The sequence below is a fragment of the Equus asinus genome, unplaced genomic scaffold (assembly GCF_041296235.1).
Source record: "Equus asinus isolate D_3611 breed Donkey unplaced genomic scaffold, EquAss-T2T_v2 contig_2, whole genome shotgun sequence".
Classification (NCBI taxonomy): domain Eukaryota; kingdom Metazoa; phylum Chordata; class Mammalia; order Perissodactyla; family Equidae; genus Equus; species Equus asinus.
In genome coordinates, this window is record NW_027224849.1 from 1,101,994 (window position 1) to 1,116,593 (window position 14,600).

The window sequence follows — 14,600 nt, forward strand, 5'->3', positions numbered from 1 at the left end:
GGTTTGTTGGGTTGTATTCTACTCCTCATCTATCAGAATTGCAGAACTTACTGATTTTCTCTTGTTTCTTCTTAGTTGAGTCCTCTCTTTATGCTAATCTTCATGTAACTTTAATGGTTAGGCACGGCGTACAGAATTAGTTTGCTTCTGATCAACTCCTTATGAATTCTTCCGTTTACTTCTGCAAAGTCTTAAGATGGCTTCTACAAAATGTAGAACCGCTATTCTGAGTTTTTACTCAAATGAGTTAGATCCAAGGTTTTGTGAAAAAAAGGATCGCCTCCTTTTTGTTTTTAGAGAAATCTTCAGTGGTATTCAAGAGATTTTCCGTGGCTCTTTGTATGCAGGATACTTATTTATGAAGGACTACCTTTTAATGTATCTTGTGTGAGGACTCAAAGAGAAGGTCTTAGGTTTCAGTAATGCCATGTTGGTTGTGGTAAACTTTGGACGCTGTCTTTAGAAAAATAAAATTAATCTTCTAAGATGACTATTCTGTGTTACCCATGCTGGTGTGACCTGTTGTCTCATATACTTAATTTTTATATCCTTAGATGGCTGGGAGGCCTGAATGATTTTTTGAGATGATGTAGAATAGACACCAGTCTTGTTTATTTCTTGTTTCAGTATTTTCTCTTCCCCTCCTTTTTTTTCTTTTTGAAAAGGAACAAAAGTTTGTTATAGTCCCAGAAATTTTTGAAGTTTAAGATGTTAATATTTCTCAAGGGTCAAGAGAAGCACGTGGGTTTAAAAAGTCTAGGTCTTTTAGAGGATCTCTAGAGAGATCTCTGAAGAATTAAAAAGGGAAGATACCATTTGACTTCCCTTACTTGTGGCACAAGCTTCCTGCCAGACTGTCTGGTACTTTGGTCCTTTCTGTGTCCCAGTACAAAATTAATATTAAGCAATTAATGTTAAATAGAAAGTAATACAATAATAAGATTCAAGTAGAGTTGAAGGCCAAAAAATCTTATTATAGAGAACAGAAATTGTAAAATCACATTGTAAAAACCTTGTGCCCTTGATGAACATAAAGTGTGGACACTTGGTTTTTTTCTTAATACTGAATGTGGAATTTTTCAGAAAGCAGAGCTTCATTAAAGAGTTGATATCCTAGGGTGAGATATCCTTGGTGGAAGGAACTTGTGCTGCTTCTGCTCATTTTTAATATAGTCAATCAATGTTCACTACTGCTTGGCCTCAAAAGGCAACAAAATAATTGTCTTGACAGATAAGTTAAAAAATATGTATATTTATAACAGATTATTTTAATTTCTATTTCCATTCCATAATTTTATAATCTCTGCTGAAGCAAAAAATTCAAGCAATTACAGATTGATTACTTCCTATTTATTCCTTTTAAAGCTCAGGATTCAAATAATATTTTCAGATCATGTTAAATCTTTTAGTTTGAGTTAGGTTTTTCCTCCCTCGTTCTTCTTTGGGCTAGAAATTGTATTAAAGGACAAAATTCCAGTGCAATTACTGTCAAAAGATCTATCAGCAATTCAGTTAATGTGCGTCATTTTTTTAAAATAACAGCTTTATTAAAATAAATCACATTCCACACAGTTTACCCATTTAAAGAGTACATTTCAGTGGTTTTAGTATAGTCACCACAATATTTATCACTCCAACAAGAATCCCCATACCAATTAGTGGGCATGCCTCATTGCCCCTCACAACTTCTACCCTGGATCCTAACAACCACTCTTTTACTTTCTATCTCTATGTATTTGTGTATTCTGAATATTTTATATAAAAGGAATCATACAACATGTGGTCTTTTGTGACCAGCTACATTCATTTTAACATAATGTTTTCAAGGTACATCCACGTTGTAGCATGACTTAAAACTTCATTTCTTTTTATTGTTGAATAATATCCCATTCATCATTTGACAGATATTTGGTTTGTTTCTACTTTTTGGTTATTATGAATCGAATTATGAGTGTGTATAAATTTTTGTCTGGGCATATATTTTCTCTTCTCTTTGGTATATACTTAGGAGTGGAATTGTTGGGTCATGTGGTAACTCTGTTTATCTTTTTGAGGAACTTTCAGAACTGTTTTTCAAAGTGACGATACTATTTGACATTCATATCAGCATTGTATCATGGTTCCAATTTTTCCACATCCTTACCAACACATCCTATTGTCCATCTTTTTTTATTATACCCATTCTAGTGGATGTGAAGTAGTATCTCACATTTATTTTTATTGTGGTAAAATATATCTAACACAATATTTATAATTTTAGCCATTTGTAAATGTGCAATTCAGTGACATTAAATGCATTCACAGTATGTAACAATCACCACCATCTATACTCAGAGCTCTTTTATCATCCCTGACAAAAACTGTATACCTTTCTTGATAGTCTCTTCAGTGAATGGTGCTGGGTCAACTGGATATCCACATGCAAAAGAATGAAGATTGGATCCTTACCTTATACTTTATACCACAACTCACAATGGATCAAATACCTAAATTAAAGACCTAAAACTATAAAACTCTCAGGAGAAATCATAGGGGCTAATCTTCATGACCTTGGATTTGCCAGTGGTGTCTTAAATAAGATGCACAAAACACAAACAACAAAAGAAAAAATAGTTTGGATTTCCTTAAAATTAAAACCTTTTTTCACATCAAAGGGCACTGTTAAGAGAGTGTAAAGATAATCTACAGAATGGGAAAAAATATTTGCAAATCATATATCTGATAAGGGTTTACTATCTAGAATATATAAAAAACTCTTACAACTCAGTGACAAAAAGACAAACAACTCAATTAAAAAATGGCAAAGGACTTGAATATACATCCCTTTACTTTTTAAAAAAATATTGTGGTGAACTACCCATACATAACATAATATTTACCATTTTAACCTTTTGTTGTTGTTGTTGTTGTTGAGGTAGATTCACCCTGGCAACATCTGTTGCCAATCTTCCTCTTTTTGTATGTGCGCCACCACCACAGCGTGACCACTGACAGAGGTCTGTGCCTGGTAACTGAACCCAGGCTGCCGAAGTGGAGCGTGCCAAACTTAACCACTGGGCCACCTGGGCTGGCCCCCATTTTAACCTTTAAATGTACATTTCAATAGTGTTAAGTACATTTACATTGTTGTGCAACCAATCTTCAGGACTTTCTCTTCTTGCAAAACTGAAACTTTATACCCATTAAACAACAAGTCCCCATTTCCCCCATCATCCCTTTACTTAAAATCACTATGGTTATGTTTATTTTTATTTACTTATTTATTCATTTATTTATTTATTGAGGAAGATTAGCTCTGAGGTAACTGCTGCCAATCCTCCTCTTTTTGCTGAGGAAGACTGGCCCTGAGCTAACATCCATGCCCATCTTCCTCTACTTTATATGTGGGACGCCTACCACAGCATGGCTTGCCAAGCGGTGCCGTGTCTGCACCTGGGATCCAAACTGGCGAACCCTGGGCCACCAAAACGGAACATGCGAACTTAACTGCTGTGCCACTGGGCCAGCCCCAATATTGTTATGTTTCAAGTGGGTTTCTTGTAGACAACATATAATTGAGTCTTGTTTTTTAATTCATTCTGACACCTGATTGTATCCACACTGACACTCTGACACACTCTGACTCTTAGTTGATGTATTTAGATCATTTACATTTAAAGTTAATTTTTATATATTTGGATTAATATCTGCCATGTTTGTAGCTGTTGTTTATTCATTGCACTTGTTCTTTGTTTTCTTTTTATCTTCCCCATTTTGCCTTTGGTTTTAAACATTTTATATGATTTCATTTTCTTTCCTCTTTTAACTTATAAATTATACTTCTTTAAAACAATTTTTATTGGTTGTCTTACAGTTTGCAATATACATTTATAACTAGTCTGAGTCTACTTTCAAATAAAACCATACCATTCACAAATAGTGTAGGTACCTGATAATAGAGCGTTCCCAATTCTTCCTCTTATCTGTAAGGGGATCACACTCACCCGATACATTTTTGCTATTAGGTAAGTTAAGAATAAGAAACATAAAAGATGTTATTTTCCCTTCATTTATTCCTTCTCTAATGCTCTTCCTTTCTTTATCAGATGTGTGTTTCTGACCTATATAATTTTCTTTCTCTTTGAAAAACTTCTTTTAACATTTCTTGCAAGGCAAGTCTCCTGGCAACAGATTCTTTAAGTTTTCATTTGTTTGAGAAAGCCTTTATTTTTCTTTCGCTTTCAAAGGATCATTTTGCTGGATACATTGTTCCTGCTTGGTGGTTTTTTTATTTCCTTTAAACACTTTAAATATTTTATTCCGTGCTCCTCCTGCTTGCATGGTTTCTGACCACATGTCAGATGGAATGCTTATCCTTGTTTCTCTTTAGATAAGGTGTCTTTCTTCTGCCTTCTTAAAATTCTTCTCTGTCTTTGTTTTTTTGCCTGTTTGCATATGATATAGCTCGGTGTAGATATTTGGTATTTATCTTGCTTGATATTCTCTGTGCTTCCTGCGTCTGTGGTATCTATCATTAATTCTGGAAGATTTTCCACCCACCATTATTTCAAACATTTCTTCTGCTCTTTTCTCTCTCTTTCTTATTCCATTATGTGTATGTTACAACTTTTGTAATTGTCCTATAGTTACTAGTTTTTCTGTTTTCTTTTTTTTCTCTCTTTTCTCTTTTGCATTTCAGTTTGGAAAATTTCTGTTGACGTATCATCAACCTGACTGGTTCTTTCCTCTTCGAGCTCATTGATTCTTTCCTTGCCTGTGTCCAGTCTATTGATGAGCCCATCAAAAGCATCTTTATTTCTTTTACAGTGTTTTAGATTTATAGCATTTCCTTTTGTTTTATTTAATAGAGTTTCCATCTCTCTGCTTATATTACCCATCTATTCTTGCACGTTACCTGCTTTTTTTTATTGGAGACCTCATCATACTAGTCACAGTTATTTTTAATTCCCCTGTCTTATAATTCCAAAAACCTGTGTCTTATCTGAGTCTGGTTCTAATGCAGTCTTTGTCTCTTAAGATTGTGTTTTTTCTTGCCTTTTAGCATGACTTGCAATTTTTTTTGAAAGCCAAATATGATATTTCTGGTGATAGGAACTGAGGTAATCAGGCTTTTAGTGTGAGCTTTTATGTTAATCTCACTAGGAACTGGGTTGTGTTTAATATTTGCTGTACCCGTAGGTGACAGAGGCTTCATTTTCTTCTAGTTTCCTTGTTTTAATTTTTTTCTTCCTGTTTTCTTTGGATTTCCCTAAGTAAAAACTCCTTCTTAAACAGAGTCTGTTATCTTGCTGTATTCTCACTTGTAATTCACTGTTGTTATGGTGGATCCCTGTTGATGGGGTGATAAGCAGTTGGGGAGGGAAAGTGTTCTGTAATCTTACGATTAAATCTCATTTTTTTCTAGTGGTCCTGAGTCCCTGGACTGTGACCTTCAAAAGTGTCTTTTAGCCCTCCCTCCCTCCCCCAGCTTCGGTGAGACAAGAAGGCTGGTGGAGGCTGAGGTTGCCTAATTGCTCTTCCTCCAGGTAGATGATGGTCTGCTAAAGTACTTTATCTTCAGGGTGTGACTTTGTTAAGAAGAGAATGTTCTGGGCATATTTCAGTATGGTTACTTTCCCCTTCTCCTGCTCAAAGCAGAAGAGGATTTTCCTCAGATCTTCATTGTGAAAACCTGAAAACCTCCTAGGGTTCCTGGACGTAAAACCCAGGAAAGTGTGGGCCCCCCCCCAAAACTGGGACCCCAAGATATTTTAACTCTCAGGCTGATCCATACTTGGTCTCCTACAGTTTGTCAGTTACTGTTGAAGTGTTCCCACTCCAGATAAGCTGTGATTCTCTGTATCTGCCTGTCTCCAGTGTTTTCAGTGGTGATTTGCCCTGTGACCTCAGTTTTCTAAGATGTTATTGATTTACAGTTTCCTTTATCTTTTTTCTTGTTGTGAGCATAGGAGTGAGGACTTATAAGCTCCTTATGGGCTGTAGCTGACTGGTTAGTGTTTTTTGTTTTTTTTTTAAATGGTCCTATGTGAAATGCCATAGCTGTCTGTGGCTTTAGTTTTCGTACTGTCCTTTGCTTGAAATACTTTTGTAACGCCTGTCAAGTCTTGGTCTTTGTGAGGATCGGTTCCAGTTTTAGTTGGAAGTTTTAGGAATTGATTTTAAAATGATTTACTTTTCTTATTGTTAGTGACTTATCTTTAGTTGCTGCTATGTCCAAGTGAAAATAGTGTGGTAAGCACAGTGGCTTAAGCATGAGCAGTAAAGCCAGAGAACTCGGGTAATTTCATGTGTCCATAAAGTGTCTTATTAAAAAAGTAAATTAAATCAATGAGCGTATATAAAACAATAAAGATAGCAATGAACAAAGATGAAAAACTTTGGAAAAGTATGCTCTAGTAACTGAAAGCACTTTCATGGACGTCTTAGTTTGTCCATAGTCCTTTTAAGTACAGACGGTTCCCAACTTAATGGTGGTTCAACTTAACGATTTTTTGACTTTACAATGGTGCAAAAGCGATACACATTCAGTAGAAACTGTACTTCAGATTTTGAGTTTTTTGAGGATTATCTTTTAGGGTAACTACTTTTTCTATTCATTAAATTATATTTGTCACTGTGCCTGGAGTTCCCCTAAGGGGTGCAGTATAGCGTAGGCTTTGGTTGGAGATAGAATTCCTAATTTTCCACTTAGTAGCTGTAAGTGCAAATTATTTAACTCCCTTATTGCATTCAGCAAATAAGTGCCTTTCTGAGCCTCAGGTTCCTGTAATAAAGTTCTCATGAGGTTTAAATCAGGTCAGTGTGCATAAAATGCACATGTTAAAATTTGGTAAGTTTTTGTAAGGAAACCCAAGACACGTGGACCCACTGAGAAAAATTCCACCATTTACCCTAACAACCGGAAGCAGTGGTTAAGTATTCAGCAGCGTAGTGGAAACCTGTATGGGCCTGTATCACATTTGCGACTAAAATCAAGGCATAAAAAGTTTATAGACAATTAGACTTTATTTTATATGCTTATGTAATTAATACTTGGAAGATTTTGATAGAATTTCTTATAATTTTACTTGAATAAGGACATAAGATTTCTAACACTAAAGCAAGGAGTAAACTTGTAAATAAAGGAGGTGTGAAAAGCTAACTATCAAATACTGTTTGATTTATAACTGAAGTTATTATGGATACTAACAAATAAATGAGCTGTATATTTTATAATGCATTGTAAATAGATACTATAATTTTAAAACTAAAAACACATGCACATATGAGTAATTTCTTGAATGGGAGTGGATTACCTTGCAAAATCTTAGGAAAATTAAGTTTTCAACTTTTAAGTTTAGTTTACCTCATACATCTCCAATCTTCATTTATGAACTATAAAAGAAAATTACATGAATTAAAAAAGAAAACAGAACTTTTACAGCATAAAAGCGATAAATTTATAATATGAAAAGGTAGAAAAAGATCACCTATAATATTATCATCTAGATAACACCTACTATTAATATTTCTGACAGTATTTTACTGTAATAGTTTTATTTTATTTTATTTTATTTCCTTTTTTTTTTGGTGTGTGTGAGCAAGATTGGCCCTAGCTAACATCTGTTGCCAATCTTCCTCTTTTTGCTTGAGGAAGATTGTTGCTGAGCTAACATCTGTGTCAATCTTCATCTATTTTATGTGAGATGCCGCCACAGCGTGGTTTGACAGTGGTGCTAGGTCTGTGCTCAGGATCTGAACCTGTGAACCCCAGGCTGCTGCCAACTTAACGACACTATGCCACCAGGCTGGCCCCCTATTGTATTTTTTTTTGTTGAGGAAGATTGGCCCTGAGTTAACATCTGTTGCTTATCTTCTTCTTTTTGCTTGAGGAAGATTGTTGCTGAGCTAACGTCTGTGCCAGTCTTCCTCTATTTTGTATGTGGAACACCGCCACAGCATGGCTTGATAAGTGGTGTGTAGGTCTGAGACTGGGATCTGAACCCATGAACCCCGGGCCGCTAAAGTGGAGCACGTGAACTTAACCACTATCCCACAGGGCTTACCTCATGTGCTTTTAAACATAGTTGTGATCATATTTTGTCTACAACTTATAGCCTGCTATTTTTGGTTAGCATTGTAGTGTGAACTATTTTCCATATTATAATTGAACTTTTTTGAATTATTTTTAATGGATGGTATGATATTGTATGACTTTTATGCATACCTGTTTATTTAGCCATTATTATACATTTTAATTATTTACAGTGTTTTCGCTGTTGTAAATAACTCATAGATCAGTATCTTTTGTGAGTAAAGTTATTTATTAAGAATTATTTTCTTTGTATAGATAAAAAGAAGCAGAATTACTCAAGAGATCAAAGGCTTATTGCCAAGTTGTTTTCTAAATCCTTTTATTACCACTGTCCATATGTGAGAGTGTCTACTTCAGAGTAAGTTGTCCTACAATGGGTAGTCTTTTTTTCCCTTAAGTATTTGATAAGTAAAAAAAGATATACATTTAACACTTTTTTATGGAGTTAATGATAGGTTACAATCTTGTGAAATTTCAGTTGTACATTAATGTTTGTCAGTCGTGTTGTAGGTGCACCACTTCACCCTTTGTGCCCACCCCCCACCCCACCTTTCCCCTGGTATCCGCTAAACTGTTCTTAGTCCATAATTTTAAATTCCTCATATGAGTGGGGTCATACACAGATTATCCTTCTCTTGCTGGCTTATTTCACTTAACATAATTCCCTCAAGGTCCATCCATGTTATTGCAAATGGAATGATTTTGTTCTGTTTTACAGCTGAGTAGTATTCCATTGTATATATGTACCACATCTTCTTTATCCATTCATCTGTTGCTGGGCACTTAGGTTGCTTCCACATCTTGGCTATTGTAAATAGTGCTGCAATAAACATTGGGGTGCATAGGACTTTTGGGATTGCTGACTTCAAGCTCTTTGGATAAATACCCAGTAGTGGGATGGCTGGATTGTATGGTAGTTCTATTTTTAATTTTTTGAGGAATCTCCATACTGTTTTCCATAGTGGCTGCACCAGTTTGCCTTCCCACCAGCAGTGTATGAGGGTTCCTTTTTCTCCACAACCTCTCCAACATTTGTTAGTATTAGTTTTAGATATTTTTGTCATTCTAACGGGTGTAAGGTGATATGTTAGTGTAGTTTTGATTTGCATTTCCCTGATGATCAGCGATGATAAGCATCTGTTCCTGTGCCTATTGGCCATCAGTATATCTTCTTTGGAGAAATGTCTGTTCATGTCTCCAGCCCATTTTTTGATTGGGTTGTTTGATGTTTTGTTGTTGAGTTGCGTGGGCCCAGGCGACTCGGCCCCCACTGCAGCCTTGGTCCTTCCTGCGGGAGCGGGCGGAGGTGCCGGGTGTCCGTGTGTCCGCTGGCCGCATCCTCAGTGCACCTGCTGTCTGCTGCCCTGTTGACGTTTATGTGACTGGCTCCTACCTTATGGTGTGCGTTAGCGCTACATCCTGCGTTGTGGTTACGTTCTGCCCTGTTGGTACTTTGTGCACTGTCGTTATTTTGGACGTTCTGGTTACTTGGTACTTTGTCGTGACGTTCCACACTGTCGTTCCATATTGTTACCTTGTATGTTGTGGTACTTTCTGCCCTGTCCTGACATTCTACGTTTTGTCGTGTGGAACCGGCACCAAGACTACAGAAGCCAGAATACTCACCCCCTCACCCGATTTTTGAAGAGAAAACTTTCCGGTGTCCTCTGCAGCTTCAGTATGTTTTCTCAGCCTCTAACGAGCAGGGGAAGCTGGGGCGGGCAGACCCCTTTGTTCCCAGTGCATTTTCAGGGAGGGAACAGCTGCTTGGCTGCATCTGGGTCCCAGGCTGGGGCCTCAGCGTAGAACCCGCTCCTCCGCGAGGAGCCTGTGGCAGGTCCCCTTTAGTTGTGGGCGGGCGGGCAGGCTTTGCTTCTGGGGAGAGCGCCACCTCCCCGCTGTGCGAGCGCTGGCAGGCGGCCCCAGATCTGCCCCAGATCGGCTGTCCTTGCTGACCTGTTTGTGCCCTGTGCGTCCACACTGAGCCACAGCCGGGGTCCCTGCAGACACCGCCCCCTGCAAGGCCTCCCGCACCCTCAGCAGTCGCGCAGAGAGCTGCTCGGTCAGGGCGCGCCAGCTGTCCCCTCCCGCCTGCACAGCCGCCGGCCCGCCCGCCCGCGGGAGGGGTGGCCTGCCACCCCTCCTCCAGCCATGTGCCCTCCTCAGCCTGTGGAACGCGCGCCGCCTGGGCCGGCCCCCACAGCGCCTGGCCAGCGACGCACGGAGTGCGCTGAGCCCAGCCACCCCAACCGTCCTGCCGGGCGCAGCTGCCGCCCCGAGCCCAGCGGCCCCAGCCAGGCCCAGCCCCGAGAGCAAGAGCCAGAGCGAGGTGCCTGGCCCGGGCCCTGGCGGCCCACGCGAGCCGACATGCGGCTCCACGAGCCGTCGCTGTGCCAGGACCCCAGCCTGAGGCAGGAGCTGGCCTCACTGGCCCGCGGCTGCGACTTCGTGCTGCCCTCCCGCTTCAAGAAGAGGCTCAAGGCCTTCCAGCAGGTCCAGGTCTGCCGCATGTCACCCCCCCGGCCCACCCGGGTCCCTCCCGAGTCCCTCCCTGGTGTGGGGGGGGCGGGGGCTGCTCGCACCCACCCGTGCAGGGAGCGTGGGTCCCGCGTGAAGTCGCTGGGAGAGCTCCTAAGAGCTCGCCCGTTGCTGGAGTTTTGGCGGCAGGTGCCGCGGTGTGGCCAGGATGCAAGCCCCCGGCGCGTGGACAGGTTCTGGCTCGGGTGGGGACCTGACCCTGTGGTCCCGGTGGGAAGCCTGGCCCATGGTCACGGCCATCTCCGTGATGACACGGCCCTGTGGGACGCCTGGCCTTCTCGGCCACATGGTGTTTACTGGGCTGTGGGGATCTGCACACATGGGCCGGGCAAGTGGATGGCTCGGTGCTGATAGTGAGTAGTTGGCGTGTAGACACCCTCTCCATGGTTGTGTGTGCTCAGAGGAGTAAGACCTGCTGTGTCTACACCTTGGACGTGTTACGAGTTAGTTTGAGGGACCCAGTCGTTTGGAAGCATCAGACAGCCCGTGATCCCCAGAGTCTGTCTGTGACTCGAGGGGTCTCTCCGTGGCATATCTTGTCCTCGCCTCAGCTCTGGGCCGGTGCTGGGGGCAGGGCCACAGGGCTTGGGGCCGGGGCTCCTGCTCCTGAACGCCTCACCTCTTGCAGTTAGACACCCGCACTTTTTCTCTAGGCCAGGACTTAACGTCCTGTTGTGGCCAAAAAAAATGACATCCAATCAGACCGGGCCATCTGGGGGAAAAAAAGACCTGCCTTCTGCTGATATTTTAATGGGAGTTTTTCTGGGATCATATCTCAGCTTTTACACAGCTTGGGAATTTTTCCTGTCTTGTGTCTTCCAACTTCTGAAGTTTTGTCTGCAGCTGGGGAAGGTGTGAGTCTGTCCCTAGATTTTAAGGAAAGTGCCTGCATTTGGAGACCCAGGAGTGGAATCTGCCCCACGCGGGTCCTGCTTTGACGATAGGAAAACAGATGTGGGGCAGTTAGGGTTTCTCCTGATGGTCCACTGGGCTGTGTGGGAGACCCGGAAATCCCTCCAGCCTCGCCCAGGATGGTCGTGCCTGGGGGCCCGGCTCCCCACAGAGCCCATGCAGGAAAGTCTGCATTGCTTTAGGGCTGCTGCTTATCAAATGAAAATCACTTTTTGGGAATCAAACTTTATGAATTCATTTCATGGGAAGTTGTTTCTTGTCACAGAAAACATGTCTCAACCTTGCTTCTCAGCCGTGACGATGTGCATTGCGTAACGTGAGTGCTCCCTGGGCTGCAGGCGGTGGACCAGTGGGTCTTTCTCATGGGGGTTGTGGGAGGAGCAGAAGGAGAGTTCTCCTGGCTCCTTTCACCCCAAGATGTTGGAGGGCGGATTCGGGACACAGCCTTGGGGGGGGTCAGCAAACATCTTTGGGAGAGGCTGGGGGTAGAGGGAGAGGCTGGGGGTGGAGGGAGGGAGGTGGTGCTTCAGCCTGACGGCCACGCCACCCGCTCAGTGGGCCCCCCTGGCCCGGAGCAGAGGACCCTGGGGCACGGCTGTGCCATCCACAGTGGAGCCATCCCTGCTCCCGCCTCCCATGTCCACCCGCCCACCCTGCCCAGGGATTCTCGGGCCTTCTGGGCGCCGAGCAGCGCCAACTCCCGGTGGTCACTGCAGGCTCTCTCAGGCCCAGGACATGCTCGGTTCGCCCCGCTGGAAGGGGTCCTGAGCGTCCTGTACCCCGGGGGTCCCCTCGCCCACTCTCCACAAACAGGCTCAGGCACAGTTGACGGGCGCCTCTGCTCCTCCACTCTGTCACCTTGCTGTGGGCCCGGACACGCTGTCCAGCCTCCCTGCAGGGTCCTTCAGGGCACACAGACCCCGCTGAGCGTCATTCCAGACCCCAGTGTGGCCACCCCCTGGGGACAGTCCTGGACTCTGAGCTGACCTCCCCTCCCTGGGGTGACAGCGTGGCCTCCCAGCTCTGCCTGTCCCAGATGGCAAGTGGGCCACAGTCTGGGGTCCTAGTCTGGGTGGGGTCACAGTACCCTGCAGGAAGGGTCATGAATACCCCCTTTGATCCACATTCCCAGGACCCTGGCAGCTGGAAGCGGCCCCTCTGTCCACTCGGCTGTGGATGCAGGTTCCCCTCACAGGCCACTCCAGAGCCGCACACACGCCCCCTTGGGAGCCCGTCCTGTGGGGCAGGTGCAGAGCCAGGCTGACAGTCAGTGTCCAGGCCGGGGACCCCGCTCAGCCGGGCTCCCCCGTCTGTGTCAGTGTTGGGAACACAGCTCTGCTCCCTCCTGTGAACGCGGCTGGCCCAGCAGCCTCCACAGTGAGCCCGGCCCCTCCTGTGCTGGAGGGAGATCCTTCGCACGAACCCGTGTGCAGGGCCTGGCTCCCCCGTTGTTGTCTTTGGCTCCCCTGTGTTAAACTTTGACCTCTGGCTCCCATCTGTCAGCGTGGAGTGTCGTTCACGCGTTTAGTTGGCGCACCTCCTGCCAGCTGGTGTGGAGGGTCCACGGGAGCCGAGGAGAAAGCTCGCGGCCCACAGGGGCCTCCTGTTGGGTGCAGCATCTTTGGGGCCTGGGCTCACCTGGAATCCACAGGCTGTCCCCCTGAGCTCCCTGGCCCCGTCCAGGGCCCCGTCCCGGCCTTGCTGCTGCATCCGGTCTCAGACGGGGCCGCCCAGGACGCTGCTGGGCTTGGCCGCTCCGGCCCAGCGTCCCTGCCTGGCCTGCTCTCATTCTGCCACCTGTGCCCTGTCCTGGCCCGTTGGAGTCGGAGGGACCCATCTGATGTCCCAGCACGTGCCGTCTGACCCCTCTGGGACCTGACCGTCCGAGGCTGGTGTTGGGAGGTGTGACCCCAGAGACACAGCTGGACGGATTTCTGCTGGGCTCCCCCACACCCTTCTGCGGGAGAAGAGATGCCTTTGCTTTATCCCAGGGCTTGGATTTTGGTCGTGGGGGCACCGCTCCGCCCCACTGTGTGTTCTGGGAGGCCCATGGGCGAGTCTGAGGTCCCAGGAGTGGGGTCGAGTCAGGGAGCAGGCGGCTGGGGCCCTCTACAGAAGTAGCTCTCCGTGAGGCCGTGCCCCTTGATCGGGGCTGCAGGGGGCCTGCGTGGGGCGGGGCGGGTGGGAGCCCAGGCAAGAGGCTTGGGGACCCGAATGCCCCTTGGTCGGCTGGTTGCCATTTTTTAAGAGGCCTGAGCCGTACTTTAGGACTCTCCTTTCACACACACACGTGTGTGTTTTTGCCACTTTTGTTCATTCCAGTCATCTGGCCGCGTCCCCTGGAGGTCGGGGAATGCGCCCCACGGTCCCTGCAGGACCTGCTGAGACCTGTTTTGCGGCCCAGGAGGTGGCCAGCCCCCAACGGCGTCCTGTGTGTTGGAAAAGAATGTGAGAGCTGCAGCTGTGCTGGGGCCGCATCTATTTCTGTCCCGGAGATTAAACTTGTAAATCTCCCGTGTCTGCAGCAGGCTGTTTGTTTCTCGTTGTCCGGTCAGCTCCGTCATCGCTCCGGGGAGCTGGGCCCGGCCTCCCTGGGGGCTGGACCTCTGCTTTTCCCTGCAGCGTCTGCCGTGTCCGTGTGGGGCTCCTGGGGCCGGCATCGGCCAGCTCTGAGGCATGTCGTTTCCCCTGGTCGCCTGCCCTGACGCGGTCCCTGTCTCTCTCTAGTACTGTCCACACCTCCACCTCTTGTGTGCACGTCAGTCCAGCCACCCCACGGCCCCTCTACCCTTTTCCGTCTTTTGAGAAGATGTTCACCCTCTGCACCCTTACGTCTTATGTGTGTCTCTTGTGAATAGACACGATTCTCTTTTTCCTTCTGATCTTCATCTTTTAACTGTGCCGTTTGTCTGTTTCCACGTGTTATGACTGTTCGTCCATCTTGGTTTATTTTCGTCCTGTCCTTTCTTGCCTCCTCTTTCTCTTTTCCTCTCCTACTTTGGAGTATTCCCTTGCTCCTAGCTGACTGCTCATCCTAGAAATGGCCACTACTGGATTTTTCCAGGTGAAAAATTAA

General features: G+C 45.1%; 1 protein-coding gene across 1 annotated transcript in view; it reads left to right on the plus strand.

Moving 5' to 3' along the window:
• The first annotated feature begins 10,033 nt into the window (after nucleotides 1-10,033).
• Nucleotides 10,034-14,600, plus strand: part of LOC123284123 (serine/threonine-protein phosphatase 2A regulatory subunit B'' subunit beta-like) — a 55,521-nt gene continuing 50,954 nt past the window's right edge. Inside the window, exon 1 of the mRNA XM_070503554.1 lies at nucleotides 10,034-10,573. Within this exon, the coding sequence (XP_070359655.1) occupies nucleotides 10,226-10,573 (348 nt within the window). The 5' untranslated portion in view covers nucleotides 10,034-10,225. The remainder of the gene's footprint in view (nucleotides 10,574-14,600) is intronic.